The sequence below is a fragment of the Myotis lucifugus genome, unplaced genomic scaffold (assembly GCF_000147115.1).
Source record: "Myotis lucifugus unplaced genomic scaffold, Myoluc2.0 scaffold_52, whole genome shotgun sequence".
NCBI classification, from domain to species: Eukaryota; Metazoa; Chordata; class Mammalia; order Chiroptera; family Vespertilionidae; genus Myotis; species Myotis lucifugus.
In genome coordinates this window covers 4,070,645-4,086,703 of record NW_005871100.1, presented here as the reverse complement: position 1 = coordinate 4,086,703, position 16,059 = coordinate 4,070,645, and the positions used below count along the sequence as shown (strand labels likewise).

Below are 16,059 nucleotides of genomic sequence, written 5' to 3'. Positions count from 1 at the left end.
AACCACAGAGAGGCATACATTCAGAATACAATCTGTTTAGCTGTCTTTACCGCACGGATTGGTTTTTCTATTCCATCCACATCATGATCTATGTTTTCAAAATTACAAAAAAAAAAAATCATCTCATTATTTATGCTTCTTGTCCTGAGAGGCATGAATGGTTAAAAAAGAAAGAAAAAAAAATCTAAATTAGCCAGCCTGTGACAGATTTAAACAATATACTTGCTCCTGCTTTTTCAAACATACAAAAACAGGTCATTGGGTATTAAGAGCAAAATTATTATGAAACTTATAAACTAAACGTTGGAGATACTTTTGCGAAAAATGAAAAGGTTTTAAATGTGATGACAATGGATGAAATATACAATAATAAAATAATGTAGAATCTCTCCTTTAGTGGTATAAGTTAAAAAACAACTTTAGAAAGGTAAGTATATTGTTCAAAAAATGGAATCTTTAGGATATGTATAATAACATAAGCAAGATACAGAAGCATGAACATGAAAGAACTCGTAAGGAATTCGTGATTAATTTTGTTTTCACTTATGTATTTTACATTAGTCTGATTTTTTTTTTTAGTAAAATCAGTCAATGTGAGAAATATATAACATTCTTGAGCAAGGTTAGAAGTTCACATCATGCGGTGCGCAACAAGATAGTAATACCCTTGTCAGCTCGCTGCCCTGCACGGCAAACAAACTTCTAGGGTTACCTCCTAGCCAGCCTCGGAGAGCAAAGGTCGCCGCAACGCGAAAGCATGGAAACTGTTGCTTGAAAAGAATTTCATGTCACCAGAGATAAGAATTATTGCAGTGCTAATTTATGGCTATTGCACGAGGAACTGGACCTACTGAATGCATTCCTCGGAGGAAAGCCTGATTTTTTCCCCTTCCCTCAGAGGCAAACATTTGGGAGATAGTTACTACCAAAGGCTTTTGAAAAATACAAGTGCTTTAAGCCAAAATACATATCTTTGTGGAAAGAATAGCTATATGTGTCTTCATTCTACACCTGCATTGAAATCTTTAAAAAGGAAGCGACATGCTTTCGGCGGAGGCCTTGTGACACATAATAAAACATATCTCCTTAAATGACTATTGAGCGTGGTCCTCAAGGCTTCACCCCGCCTGTGTTTTATGGCTGCGCTTCACGGGGCCTGAGTGCTAACAGCTCCTGACTCCGGCCTCACTTCCTTTCTGACAAAAGCAAACCCCAACCTTCCGCAGCAACCTGCTCCTGCCTTCCTGCCGGGGCCGGAAACCAGGCCGCGTTTCCTTTCCACATGTCGCCGTCGGAAGGACTCTGGAGAGCGACTTCCTGAACACACACTCCTTGTCCACCCTGCCTGTGACAGCTTGAAAGAGTGATGTATGGACGGATCAGAGAGGGGAAGGTGACCCCAACTACAGCTCTCACCGGACATGGGACGATAGGGCAGGCCTTGCCCCGCTGACATGTGGCTATGAAGAGGCTGAAGTCCTGATAAGACGCTGTCCTTCTCTTCTGTCGTGTAAAATAATTGCTGGCTTATCAAAACTCACCTCATGCTTGCGCCACAGACAGGGTTTATCTCCCGCTGTTTGGAAATAACAAACAGCGAGAGCAGCTGCCCGTATCATGTGGTTCTCTGCACAGCACGTGTGGTTATTTTTCCAGCCTCGGTCATAATTAGTGCTCGGGGCGGCGTGGCAAGTGGACATGGATAAGGGGACCCTCCTTCCCAGACCTGTCGGCCACCGGTGTCCTTTTGCGGTTTTTAAGCTGCTGTCACTGGACCCTGGCATTTCTTACCCAGTTCGTTCGCTTTCCGTGTTAATCATATGCAATGAAGATATGCATGGCCAACATTTAAACAGGCTGCAGATCAATTAGCGGTCTTAAGTTTATCTGATTTTTATCAAAGAAGACAGAGCTGCGGGTCGATTGTCAGAGCCTGTGTCAAGTTGACCTTTTCAGAGATGTCTACATTGCCAGTCCCCTGGGCAACTTGTTGTCCCCTGTTAGTCTCTGAATGGCAGGAGTCTGTTCTGCTCAGGCACAAAGTATACACAGATGTCTATATTACATTCTTATAGGTTTGACAGCAACTGCATGTTGTATCTATAAGCTGTCCTTTAGCAGTGACACTTCCTCAATGATGATAAGCTAATTTATGCAACTAAATCTCCTTTGTGCAGAAATGAAAGCTAATTGAGTCATTACAAAGTAATTCAGGAAGGAATACCTTGTATAAATTGGCTTACTTTATAAATCCTTCTCAAGTGGTTTTCACGCATCCTAAATGGGGCTAAGCAGCTTCTCAGCCATAAGATATCCAGACCGAAGGAGCCCAGCTTGGGGAGCTGTGTGAACGCCTTCTGAGCGGCGAGAAAGTGAACACAACCAAGACAAGTGTCCTCGGGAGGCTCCGAGGCCAGTACCTGTGCTGTGATGACCGCTGTCCTGACTCATCTTCCTCTGCTCCTCCACTTTCCCGGGCGCAGCTTCCTCTTCCTCGTCTGTAAATAAACAACATAAACGGCTCACTGAAGGGTTTTCTTGGGATAACAGTACAGGACTCACCTCATCTGAAGAGCAAAATTCAAAGTTTATAACACAAAGATTCCTTTTCAAAGAAGGAACTCATTCCATATTCACATTCCTTTTTCAATAACCTAAAGCTGAACCAATAAACCTCCAAATAGCAACCTTACCGGTTGGCTTAATAGAATATGAGATCTGTACCAGTGCTTCATTGTTTTAAATACTTAGAGAAACTCATCTGGGATGATCTCAGATCCAGAAAAGCCCTGACATCCAGTAAAATGATACCCAGTACTACACAGACCACATTAACCTGGGGCAGGAGAACCACAGATAAAACCATGGTCCCTAAAACATCATCGTAGCAGAGAGAAATGTGTGATGAAAAAATCATTTATTGAGTATCACAGACTTCATAGGTCTTCTCACTGGATCTCAGAGAACAACACTAGAAGGATCCTTACCCTTCAAGGCCCCCATTATACCGGGAACCTGCTATGTGTCATACACCACAGCACAGGAAAGATTTCATAGATAAATACTTCTTCAATCCTCATTTTTCAGGTGACTAAACTGAGACTGGAAAAGGTAAAGCAATTTCTAATTTTTGTTATTCAAACTTAGGATTGTGATCATAAAGTCCATGTTCCTTATCGTGCACATATCAAGCGCCTTACCTATTCCCACACCCTCCCACCACATGTTCTCCAGCTACAGGAAGGATTATGGTAAGATGAAACGAGAACAGTTTTTAACAGAGTCAACAGACTATTTAATGCCTTTATATCAAAGAAGCGTTTATTACATTACCACTTTCCTCACCTAAGGATTTATATACAACTTAGAAATATTTAAGGCAGGGCATATGAATGAAATGGCATGCAAAAGAAAAAGTGGGTTCAAAAAGAATCATAACTTCACAGAAAAAAAATCCAAAACTTTAAAGAAAAATATGCAAAATATAGAAATATAACTATTATGACTATTAAATAATTCAACCAATAACTCTTCCTTGAGAATTAACCACATGCAAGAGACAGATTCTGCCAGGGAGGCAAGGACGTAGGGAGCATCTGCCTTGAGGAAGCTGACAACCTAGAGCAGTGGTTCTCAACCTTCTGGCCCTTTAAATACAGTTCCTCATGTTGTGACCCAACCATAAAATTATTTTCGTTGCTACTTCATAACTGTAATGTTGCTACTGTTATGAATCGTAATGTAAATATCTGATATGCAGGATGGTCTTAGGCGACCCCTGTGAAAGGGTCGTTCGACCGCCAAAGGGGTCGCGATCCACAGGTTGAGAACCGCTGGCCTAGAGGGTCAGAAGACAGAATCTAAAGGGAAATGGGATGGGGCACACAACCTGACATGTGAGGCCCAGGCATGAAGGAGGGCAGAGAAGAAAGCGCCCCACGGGGGAATACCATGAAGGCTCTGAGCCAGGGGTCCTCAAACTTTTTAAACAGGGGGCCAGTTCACTGTCCCTCAGACCGTTGGAGGGCCGGACTATAGTTTAAAAAAAAAAACTATGAACAAACTCCTATGCACACTGCACATATCTTATTTTGAAGTAAAAAAACAAAACGGGAACAAATACAATATTTGTATTTGCATGTGGCCCGCGGGCCGTAGTTTGAGGACCCCTGAGTGAAGGAGAGAATCTGAATGAGAGACGGGAAGGAGAAAATTTCCAGACAGAAAGGCATAAACAAAAGAACAAGACACCATCATATTCATTTTAGCCGAAGAACATGGCACTCAGAGGGAGAGGGTCGGATGGGAGACAATGCGGGGGGTTTGGGCCAATCGTTGAAGGGCCGTGAACATTCTGCTGTGGACTCAGACTTGTACTTGGTGGGCGATATGAGCCCCAGAAGATTTTCGAGCAAAGAAAGGACAGGACTGAAGTTATGCTTCAGGAATGGTCATCTGATCCCACTGTGTTAGATTCTGGAGGAGGGGGTGGGGGAGAGACGCTCGGAGTCTGGCTGAGGGGAAGGAAGTGCTGAACTGAAGGGGCAGAGGAAATGGAGAGGAGATGGTCGTGAGGGGTAAAGGAACTGGGATTGATAAACTTTGAGCCTGACTGGAGGTGGAGGGCTAAAGGGGGAAAGAGCAACCGAGGATGGCTGAGGTTTTGAGCTGAGTGAACTGAGAAATGGAACATCATTACTAAAAGGAGAATAGCTGAGCTAAGCTATTTTGCTGAGGAAACACAAGGAGTTGTGTTTCTGACATGAGAGATTGAATATGCTGGTGGGGTGACCCAGAGGAAATGGCCAGGGGCAACTGGAGAGGTGGGTAGAAGGGTCAGGATGGCACATGCAAATGTAGAAGATGCATGCAAATTTTAAAGTGGTGATTAATAAAAATCAACATTTAAATCAAGGTTGGGAACTGCTGTGCTTATAAGACAACTACAACTGTTTCGAATTTTTGTAACTCAGTTCAAACAAAATAATAAAAGCTCCAACATAAGGAACAGCTGGAAATATTTGGTACCTTATACATAGTAAGTTGAACTTAACATTGGCAATTTAATATTGTTCAGTCAAGTAATAATCTATACTAATAAAAGGGTAATATGCAAATTGGTCACAAAGCCCTCACGGTCATGATCAGATATGCTAATTAGTCATGGCCAGTATGCAAATTGACTATCACTCCAACACACAAGATGGCCGCCCCCATGTGGCCATAAGATGACCTACAGGGGAGGGCAGTTGTGGGCGATCAGGCCAGCAGGGGAGGGCAGTTAGGGGTGACCAGGCCAGCAGGGGTGGGCAGTTGGAGGCAACCAGGCCTGCAGGGGAGGGCAGTTGGGGGCAACCAGGCCTGCAGGGGAGGGCAGTTAGGGGTGACTGGGCCATCAGGGGAGGGCAGTTGGGGGCAAGTGGGCTGGCAGGGAGGGCAGTTGGGGGAGATCAGGCCGGTAGGGGAACATTTAGGCATCGATCAGGATGGCAGGGGAGTGGTTAGGGGGTGATCAGGCTGGCAGGCAGAAGTGGTTAGGGGCATTCAGGCAGGCAGGCAGGCAGGCAGGCAGGCAGGTGAGCAGTTGGGAGCCAGCAGTCCCAGATTGGAGAGGGTGCAGGCTGGGCTGAGGGACAACTCCCCCAGTGCATGAATTTCGTGCACTGAGCCTCTAGTTAATACATAAAAGACCTAATAAAATGTTTCTCCAACAACAGTTCTCACTTTTGCCAAACCTCAAGGACTAGTTACCACACTGGCCCTTAGGGTGTTAGGAATGTTTTCATCAAATTTTAAGGATATTAGGGACAGTTAGAGTCATTTAGCCTAACCTACTCATTTTACAGGTAGTGAATATTTTTGAAGGTGAAAGAAAACTTTCCTTACTTTTCACACTTGCTCTTCCCCCAGCACTCCCTCTCTTCCAATTTGGTCACAAATGCAATAAGTAAGAAGTAAATTCAAAAATAGTTAAGAGCATTTGTCTTCAATCAAAAGCCATAACCCCCTCAATATTGGAAGCAGCATTCTTGGCTCTTAAGGAGAGACTATGGGATTTAGACTCACCACCCAAAGTCAGTGTTGAGAGATCACAGAAAGTATTTATAATAAATAAATGAAAACCTGGCTCTTAGCAAAGTTAACAAGTTGGAATTTATTACTATGAATGTATTATTATTTCAGTAAAATTTAAGTGCCTATCATATACACAGTGTATTTTTAAATTATCAGAATGATATTAAAAATATTTACTTAAATATCAATATTTACTATAAGTATGTAAATTGAAATCAATGTGAGATGCTTAGTAAGCAATATTTTAGAGGATCAGATGCTCATTAAAAACACTTCATTTTGAACCTAGGACTGATATTTTTAGGTCAAAGCCTTCTGTGTTTCATACAGTAATTTTTTTCTTCACAATGTTTAAACAACTCATTTCATCTTGATCTAACAATAAAACAGCTTCCATGTAAACGACAACAAAATCTAATCTGGTGTGTGTGTGTGTGTGTGTGTGTGTGTGTGTGTGTTTTAATCTTAGGGATAAAAAAACTCAGATTGAATCTTGAATAGAATATGATACAAGGGAGATGTCCAATAAATACTGAGTGAACAGATGGATTCAAAAATCATGAAAATAAATTCTACTATATGCATTTATTAACAGAACACCACTCAAAAATATATATAAGGACAAGTGACTAAAATTCTAGATAACAATCACCTTCACAACATATTAGAAATAGAAACACATGTTTTATTTAGGTTTATTATTCAACATATTTTGTTTTGGTGTTGAGGCATGATGTCATTATACAATACTAATTAATACTTCAAATAGTCAACATTTGTGGGTTAATATATTCCATTCAACACTTTAATAACAGTAAACAAAAACAGCTCAGCTATGCAGTAAAATCCATCAAACCACACAGATGGTTATAAGGTTTTCATTATGTGGTTTCCATAGCAATCATATTGCAAATCTGGAAGCTTCTTGCAAATAAGCAGCTTGTATTTACATGCCTCTCAGCTGCAGCACAAACTCTTCAACATGTGAAGTTATTATTCCAATCACACATTGTTAGAGGGATCAGCAGGAGATTTTATCAGAGAAGATGAAAATAATAAAGTGAAATTGCAGAATATAATTCAAATATAGTTCTGCGTTTACTAAACTAATCAATGAGGATCAGAAATGTTCTGTAGTCACCGAAAGGTTTTAACATTAAATCCTGTCAAAAATATGGAACCTCCAGGAGCAAGCAGACCCAACAGCATCCAAAGCTTGAACTCTACTCTCACTCGTCTTTTTAACACACACTGAGCCTTCTTTCTGAGTGGAGTGAAGAGAGGAAGAAAGCAGAGAAATGAGTTTTCCCAAATCTTTTTAGGATGATGACCATTTGAGGAAATGCTTACTATGGGAAAAGTCAAGACCTTTTTTTTTCTCTTGCTAGATTAATCAATTGAATTTACAAATTGATCCAGTTCCATAACGGATGGATTATTACCCTAATAAGGATCACAGATCTGTCTAGCTATGCAGGTTTTACAAAATGGCTATTTCTGGTTTACGAATATTCTTTTTGTAAGGATAAACAACAACACGAAGCGAATGACCCATGTAACTGATATAAAAAGGCAAAAGACAATTTGTTAGGGCAAGCTAGGGTGTGTGATGTTCACATCAGGGCTGGGGATTGATTTAAAAAAAAACTTTTATTGAATTTATCGGGCTGACATTGGCAGGTGTACACGTCTATAACACATCACCTGTATATTGTATTGTATGTTCACCACCCCAAGTCAAGTCTCCTTCCATCACCATTTATCCCCCCTTTACCCTTGCGTCCCTCCCCCAACCCCCTTTCCCTCCGGAAATCACCATACTGTAGTCTGTGTCTATGAGGTGTTTTGTTGTTGTTTTGTTTTTATTAATCCCTTCACCTTTTTCACCCAGTCTCCCAACTCCCCTCCCCTCTGACAGCTGTCAGTCTGTTCTCTGTATCTACGAGTCTGTCTCTATTTCATCATGTCTTCCAGGGAGAAGAGGACGGCAACATAAAAAAAATTTGACTCACACAATGATCACCTTTCACACTAAATACCTTTAGAAAAAAGCTCTACAGAATTACAATGTATTTTAAAAGACATAAAACACAGAATCAAAAGTTATGCTCTGAAATAAAGTTTGGGTTTAGATCTCAACCTGTCCAGCTTCATTTGATTATGTGACCATATATTTGTCTCAAGAAGTTAATATTTATGACTTACATGTTCATACATTTAGATGCACTTGTATCCATTATATAACCAAATTCTCCTAACAATTCTATAGGGTGCCTTTCCCATCATTTTATGGATGCAAAAATGAAATTTACGGAGCTTGTCTAACTTGTCCAGTCCCCATGTCTAGTTAGAACAACAGCTGGGACTTGAACTGGGTTCCGTGCCTCGAAAGCCCCAGCTCTTAGAGTCATAGTGCCACTTCCTTGATTTCCATTAAAATCTTCAGTTTATAGATGGATCGGTTTCTAGAGTTTCATTCAAATACTGGCTGTCTACGAACGTGGAAAACATTTTCACATAAGCACTGCACCTGAAGTATATCTTGGGTTAAGTGATCCTTTTAGAGATCACTTAATTTCAACTTGGGATGCCCGAACCTGTACCTTCTCCGTTCTGTTCTCCTGGCTCTCCCTCCGCACCTCTAATGCTCCACAGGCTCCAACGCCCCTGAAGCCAGCACACAGTGTTTGATGTTTTGGAAATGTCTCTAATGTAAACTTGTAATTGAAAACGGATTTACTTCTAGGCCAGACAGCTTCTCTTTCTCACTTAATTTCAAGAAGGAAAGTGTGGTTAAATGTAGAAGGTGAAGTTGAGGCTTTCTACAAGCAAAGATCTGAAAGAAGTTCACCTACGTTGCAGAGCAACAGGCTACTCTGCACATTTCATCGAGGGCTCGGGTACGGGGCCTTGCAAGCAAGATGTCCCTGAGCAGGAGAAGATGGAACGGACGGATGGGGAACCAAAGACACCTCTGGCTAGTCCTAGCAGCACCGTGTGAAAGAGGGAGCAATGCAGGAAGGATTTACACAAATGGTTTCGCCCCCTCTTCTCTCTCCAGACCTGGGCATGCTGTGAAGCTGCTGGAAGGGTTGGCAAAGTGGAAGAGTGGAGGTCAGGGGGTACGGACAAGGGAATGCAAATTATGACAATGAGGAAAAGTGATTTCCTTAAGGGCCTGGTAATTTCAAATATGACATTTCTAAAGAGTTTTCATCTATCTAATAGATTGACATAATTTACAGCAATAATAAATATACTTTTATAAAGACAAAAACATGTACCTCTTAGTATTATTAAAACTTTATGTTTACGTTTCTAGAAACTAGGCAAACAGGCCTGTTGTTCAAGGTCTAGTTACTCATGTGACGCTGACACTGTCTCTAATGCTCAGTGTCATCTTTGTAAAGTAGAGAGAATGTCTATCCCCTGGCACTTTGCAAAAGGATTTGGGGAGGACAATGAGATAATCAGATTTCTCAGGAGAAAAAAAGTGCACAATTAGCATGCAATATCAAGTTAATAATCCTAGGAGCGAGGTGTTTTGCAACCATGTATTAATTTAGCAACCAAGAAAGTGAATGTGATATAAAAGGCAGCAAAATAAGCAATAGTTGTGCAATCATACAGTCTAATTTTCAACTTTGACATTTATTCTTGTAGGGTTTAACACTGCATTTCAAAAGCAAGAAAGAATGCCATTAGGTTATAGTAAATTTCTGTCCTATATTAAAATTAATACTTTGTACATGACTCAAAGTACAAAAATAATTTTTTTTTACAGATATTAAACTTATTAACATCAGGCAAAACCTCAAATTCAAGCAAGGACCTCACTTGACAGGCTCAGGGGGAGAACTTGGGAAAAACCTTAGCTGTAATTCCCCTCCCTCCCTCCCTCCTTCCCTCCCTCCCTCCCTCCCTCCCTCCCTCCTCCCTCCCTCCCTTCTTTCCTTCCTTCCTTCAAGGGGAAACGGACTGGGGGAGTTGGGTGACTGGACCAAGGCCGTGCAGCCTGCACCGGGCTCTCCTCTCCCTGCACCGCCTTCCATGCCACACCCAGGGCACACATTTCTGAGCAAGCCCGCGGCTGCTCCGGAAAGACCTGCCTACTCAGGAGCTGTCTTATGTGGACTTGATCACCTACAGGCAACTACGACAGGCAAAGAAAGCACACGGGTTAAAGGTAAGATTTTAACAGGCCAGACTCTGTCAGAGCAACTGTGAGTCAGACCATGAGCCTCCTCCTAAAGAGTCTGGGCCAGGGCAGGTACGGCACGTGGCGCCTTCCTGCCCCAGGGTATGGAACCCACTATCCGAGACAGCATAAAACGCCTCCAGCTATATTTTAAAGCTCAAATTCGTAGGTTTTTAATTAAATTCTGCAATATTAAAATTCTTTTAACCCAAGAAAGTTCGAATAAAATTACTCCTCAGAGTAACTGCTACCTGGCTCAGGGTTTCTGGCATGATTATAGTTTGCTACAGGTAAGTTCTTTTTAAAAAAACTTAACCTTTTTATACTGTTCTTGTTATGAAGAATCGTATCTGTTCATTGCCGAAGGTCAGAAAATAGAGACGAGCAAAAATAAAAATGTTTAAAAATCATCCAGACCTATCTATCCATGACCATGAAGAACATCTTTCCAGAACCTTCATTCAGTTTCTGGGTTTTCTTTATTCTCTATTTAAATAAGAATATCCCAAATGTATATGTATTCCATTATAAACTGTTTTGAATCCCTTTTCAGAAAGTAAAATATTTCATCTCAACTTAGAGTTTGATTTGTTTTAAAATTTAATCTGTAAAAAAAAAATACCATCTAATGATGGATAGGTTGGTATTAAGGTCATTTCATTGTAACGTGGCTGTTGTATAAGGACCTACAACTGTCTACTCCAACCTTAGGGGGGAAAGCAGAGCTATCGATGCAGAGCTCCATGTCTCAGGCCTTGGCTCTGGCCTCCTCCATGGGCTTATGCAGACACACTCGGCCCCTCACAGGCAGTGCGCCCTAACCTTTCAGGAACCCAAGAAAGCAAAGGCACAGACAGACCCACAAGAGGAACCATCACCCGTTAATGACTCCACATCCCTGCCACCAGCACTGGTTACTTTTGGGGGGGCTGGAGGGTCTAGGTCAGCCGTGGGCAAACTACGGCCCTCGGGCCGGATCCGGCCCATTTGAAATGAATAAAACTAAAAAAAAAAAAAAAAAAAGACCGTACCCTTTTATGTAATGATGTTTACTTTGAATTTATATTAGTTCACACAAACACTCCATCCATGCTTTTGTTCCGGCCCTCTGGTCCAGTTTAAGAACCCATTGTGGCCCTCGAGTCAAAAAGTTTGCCCACCCCTGGTCTAGGTGGTCAAAACTATTTCCATAATAAAATGAAGATATCTGCCTTTTTCACTGTGTTAACATTTGCACTGACGCTGCAATGCAATGATGGGTAAACTGCTGACACCCAGCATAAATCAGCGCAGTGGCACCAAACTGTCACTGTGCTCTTCACCGCCTGGCACTAGCACCGAAAAGAAACAAACAAGCCAGGTTCACCTAAGAGTGTCCTTGATAAAGTAGCAAATCTTATTCTTTTCATTTAATAGCAACTTTGAGTCCATGTCTTTTTAATGCTCCATGTGATAAAGTGGGAAGAACAGATAGAGTGTTTCGGCTGCATCTCCAGATGTGCAAGAGGAGTGGCGAGCTGAAGCCGCGCCTTTTCCCAAGGAACATGGTTCTCACTCAAAGAACCACTGACAAACGATGCTCACTCGGACTTGGGAATTTGGCAGATATTTCTCAAAAGTGAACTAAGCCAGCTTCTTTTTTTAAAAAAAATATATTTTTTTTACTGATTTTTTTACAGAGAGGAAGGGAGAGGGATAGAGAGTCAGAAACATTGATGAGAGAGAAACATCGATCAGCTGCCTCCTGCACACTCCCCACTGGGGATGTGCCCGCAACCAAGGCACACGCCCTTGACCGGAATCGAACCTGGGACCCCTGAGTATGCAGGCTGACGCTCTATCCAATGAGCCAAACCGGCCAGGGCTAAGCCAGCTTCTTATTTCAAAGAAAACAACAGACAGTTGTTTAGTGCCAATGATCAAATTTGAGCTTTCAAGTAAAAATTGGAATTTTAGAAACTTACATCTGCCACTGGGAACTTGACAGCTCCCAGCATTTGAAGACTTTTCTGATGAGTTAGTGAATGTGGTTTTTTAATTGTATCACAATTGTGTCAATATTTGGGAGTTCTGCCCAATGTAGTGAACCGGTATTTTCCAACTGACCAATGATGTTATAAAACACACATGGTTACCCAAGTACAAGACAGGCCCAGGAATGTCAATGTAACCGAGTATGAAAAGTTCACTGATATGGTTTTGGATTCTACATGGCAACTAACCTTTACCCCTTGTCAAGTTTGAGTACAGTATCAATGAAGAATATGCACAATTACCTGCAAAAGCTATTAAAATTCTTCCCTTTTCCTACTACATATCTGTGAGGCTAGATTTTCTTCATATGCTGACTGTACTTATACTAAAACAGCATCACAACAGAGTGAGTGCAGAAGCAAATATGAGATTCTCATTGTCTTCTATTAAGATAGACATTCAAGAGATCTGCAAAAAATAGAAACCATGCTACTCTTCTTACTGTTATTTTGGGGAAATATAGCTATTTTTCATAAAGATACATTATTTATGTTCACATGTAATGTGCTTATCATTGTAATTTTAACTCATTAATAAGCATTAAAATATTTCTGTTTTAGTTTCTAATACAGTAAATACATAAACATAAACAAAAGCTTTATGGGGTTCTTGGTAATTTTTAAGATTGTAAAGGGCTCCTGAAAACAAAAAAATTGAGAATCATGACCCTGTACATCCTAGGGTACAGTAGTTAAATATCTAAACATTGTTGATCCACAACATTGAAGAACTGATATTCTGCTAACCCATAACACTGATAATTATTTTATATTCCCAAAGCACACAATCTCAGGAATGAATTACATTACATTGTTGACTCATATTGAGCTGTTGACCAAAATCCTATGTGTTTTTCCCATTTGCCGAGCCAAGTCTTTCCTTTCTCATTCTTGTGCAACCAGATTTTTGGAGTAAGTATGATATCCTATCATATTTCACCTTGTTAGCTTTGACCCATGGTTTAGTCTATTGAGAGCATTTGCCTGTGTATCTTCATCCAAGGCATTGATTAATATGATAAGACAATATTGAGAATTAAGCCCTAAGGCATTCATAAAATCAATTAATCAATACCTTTAGGGCATAGTTGTATGATCAGTTATCCAATGGTCTTTATATCTATAAAGCTTTTGGGAGAATCCTGGCCAAATGATTTACTGAAGTCCAGTTATATGTCTGTTATTTCTCTGGACCCACATTGGTTTCTAGCAATCACTACTTCTAGATATGATACAGGACTCTTCGCTGCCTTATTTAGTAGCTTCTCTGGAGTTCACTTCAAAGTCCCCAAATTCTGTCTAGAAAGTGTCTGCAGTTCTGTCTAGAAATTGCAGAATACACCTGTGGGGATAATGCGGTGCTCCTCCCAGATCCCTCTTCAGGGCCCACACAGCCATCCTGCAACTGGGGACTCAGATTGCTGCTGGCTCACATTGCTGCTAGAAATTGCCCTTGGCAGCAGGACATTGCCTCACTCAAGGTCACACCCCTCCCAGAGGACAGCCCGGAGCCAATGATTGGCTGGTGTGGGGATATGAAGACAGGCCCCTTTGCCTCAATTTGGCACAACCCTGAAAAGTCATCCCAGTCCCGTGGTCCCTGAAAGCAAGTTCAGCTGAGGCCTCCGCCCCAGCTGCATTGTGGGTCAGCTCCTCCGGTTCAGTGCCTTCCTCACTTTTATACAAGGGTGTCTCCCAAGATGACTCACCCAGGAATCTTCTACCTACAACTGTCTCAGAGTCTGCTTCAGGGAACCCAACTTCAGATACTACAATTTTTTACTGTTTTTGAAAAGTTCACAATTCAATTGCTAGACTCCATACGTCTAACATCCCTTTCATCCTCCAGGTTCCCCTCACAATCAGTGACAGCAGGCCAATGACTTCATTCACAAGCTGTCTTGTGATGTAGGCTCATCTGGGCCAGACGACTAACTTAATTCCTACTCATCTTTCAGGCATGGCTCAAATGTCTCCCAACGTAGGATGCTTCTCCCACACCCCTCCAGACAGCTGGCCACGCTCGCCCTCGTGCTCCTGCAGCCACAGCACCGGCCTCATTCGCATTCCTCGCTGAGGACTCCGACCCTGTCTATTCGTCAGTCACCCCCTCCTCCCAGCGTGAGCTCCCCAGGGGGACACTTGCATTACACAGCCTAACACACGCGGAACAAGTGTGTGTTTCTCATGAGTGAAAACCAAATGGATTTTGGCTAGCCAGGTATTCTATTAGAATCTCTATGCCCATCCTGGGCTTCTATTACCTCTTAACAATCTTATTAGTTGGAAGATAATTCTTGACAGAAAAGGAGCAAAAAAGAAGAGAAAAAGAAAAAGAAAGAAAGAAACTGAATTGTTTTATTTAAATTATTGCCCCTAGCGAATTTCAAAAAACAAATAAAACCACATAGCAATCATACTATGTTGTACTTAGCATATTTTACAAATTTCAGCTATTTTCATGTTCTTTGGTTATCTGGCCATTGCAATGGTTAATACAGGTAACTTTAAAGCTACATTCATTGGACAGATTCTAGCACAAGGACATTGCTGTCTTTTCATTTATCTTCCTTTTTTCCTCATTGGGATCATTTGAGATTAACTGGCATTTTTAAATACTTGTTTGTCTTTCACACCATACATTTGTGCCTATTCTTTCTCTGAATTTGCTGAAATGTGCCTTCCTACAGTCTCGGCAAATATGTCTGGTTGATGGCCAGTTTTTCCTCACTGGCTATGATGGATTCTAAGATGACAACTGCTTTTGTCTAATTTTTTTTTCTACAATCAAATCTGGATATAGCAGCAGTTTCCCTATTTACTTCCTAGCTCCTCCGGCCTCACTCACTTTTCAATATGCTACTTCCACGCTTACACTGTATCTGAAGAGAAAAAAAAATGCAGTGGTAATGACTGTTTATTGCTTTTCTTTCTCTCCATATTCTTAGTATCAGTTCCCCTTAGTTGAAGATTCTTCGTTGCTAAATCAGTTCCTCTTAGTTGAAGATTCTTAGTTGCTAGAAAAACTACCCATCCCAATCCGTGGCTGTGTGTGTCCCAGCCATAGGAAGCTGAGGGTCAGGAGTGCCTCTTGGTGACTCACTCGGCTGTACTCATCGGCTGTGCCTAAAGCAATACTCTACCACCTGCTTAGAAGCCCTAACTCTAAGGAATGGAAGGGATCGAGCACACAGTACTGAATATTTATAGGGCAATTATCAGGTAACGGCCCCACTTGTATTTTTCTATTACCACCACATGCTCCCTCTGCCATATACAACTTCCAGTTTGGGAAGAGATATCATAAGCTACATCTGTATCCCTGTATCCCTGGCATAACCCCGTCTCGTGCTGTTGACCTAAAGTAGTGGTGTTCAAACTTCAGCAGGCCTCAGAATCACCGGGAGGGCTGGTTCAAACCCAGATGCTGGGCCCCGCCCACAGAGTTTCTGACTCAGTGGCTTCGCGTGGGCACAAGAATGTGCATTTCTGACAAGTTCCCACCCATGCTGCTGGTCCTGGGACAACACTCCAGGACGACTGACCTAAAGCCGCACCTTCTGCGGATTTCTTTCACATCGGTGTCGAATGGCTGTGTTCTATCGTTATTAGAATGTAAATTAATTAGAACACTGTATCTTCAAATGTCACTTGCCTTTAAGTGTCAAAACATAGGTGCACCTCCCTAAATAATACTAACGTAAAATTAATTATAATGAAATTAGTAAAGCAGAGATTAATCTATTAACACCA

General features: G+C 41.5%; 1 protein-coding gene across 1 annotated transcript in view; it reads right to left on the bottom strand.

The window, feature by feature from the left end:
- Positions 1–16,059, bottom strand: part of SKAP2 (src kinase associated phosphoprotein 2) — a 149,950-nt gene that overhangs the window by 18,751 nt on the left and 115,140 nt on the right. The window contains exon 10 of the mRNA XM_006088771.3: positions 2,421–2,498. Within this exon, the coding sequence (XP_006088833.1) occupies positions 2,421–2,498 (78 nt within the window). The remainder of the gene's footprint in view (positions 1–2,420; positions 2,499–16,059) is intronic.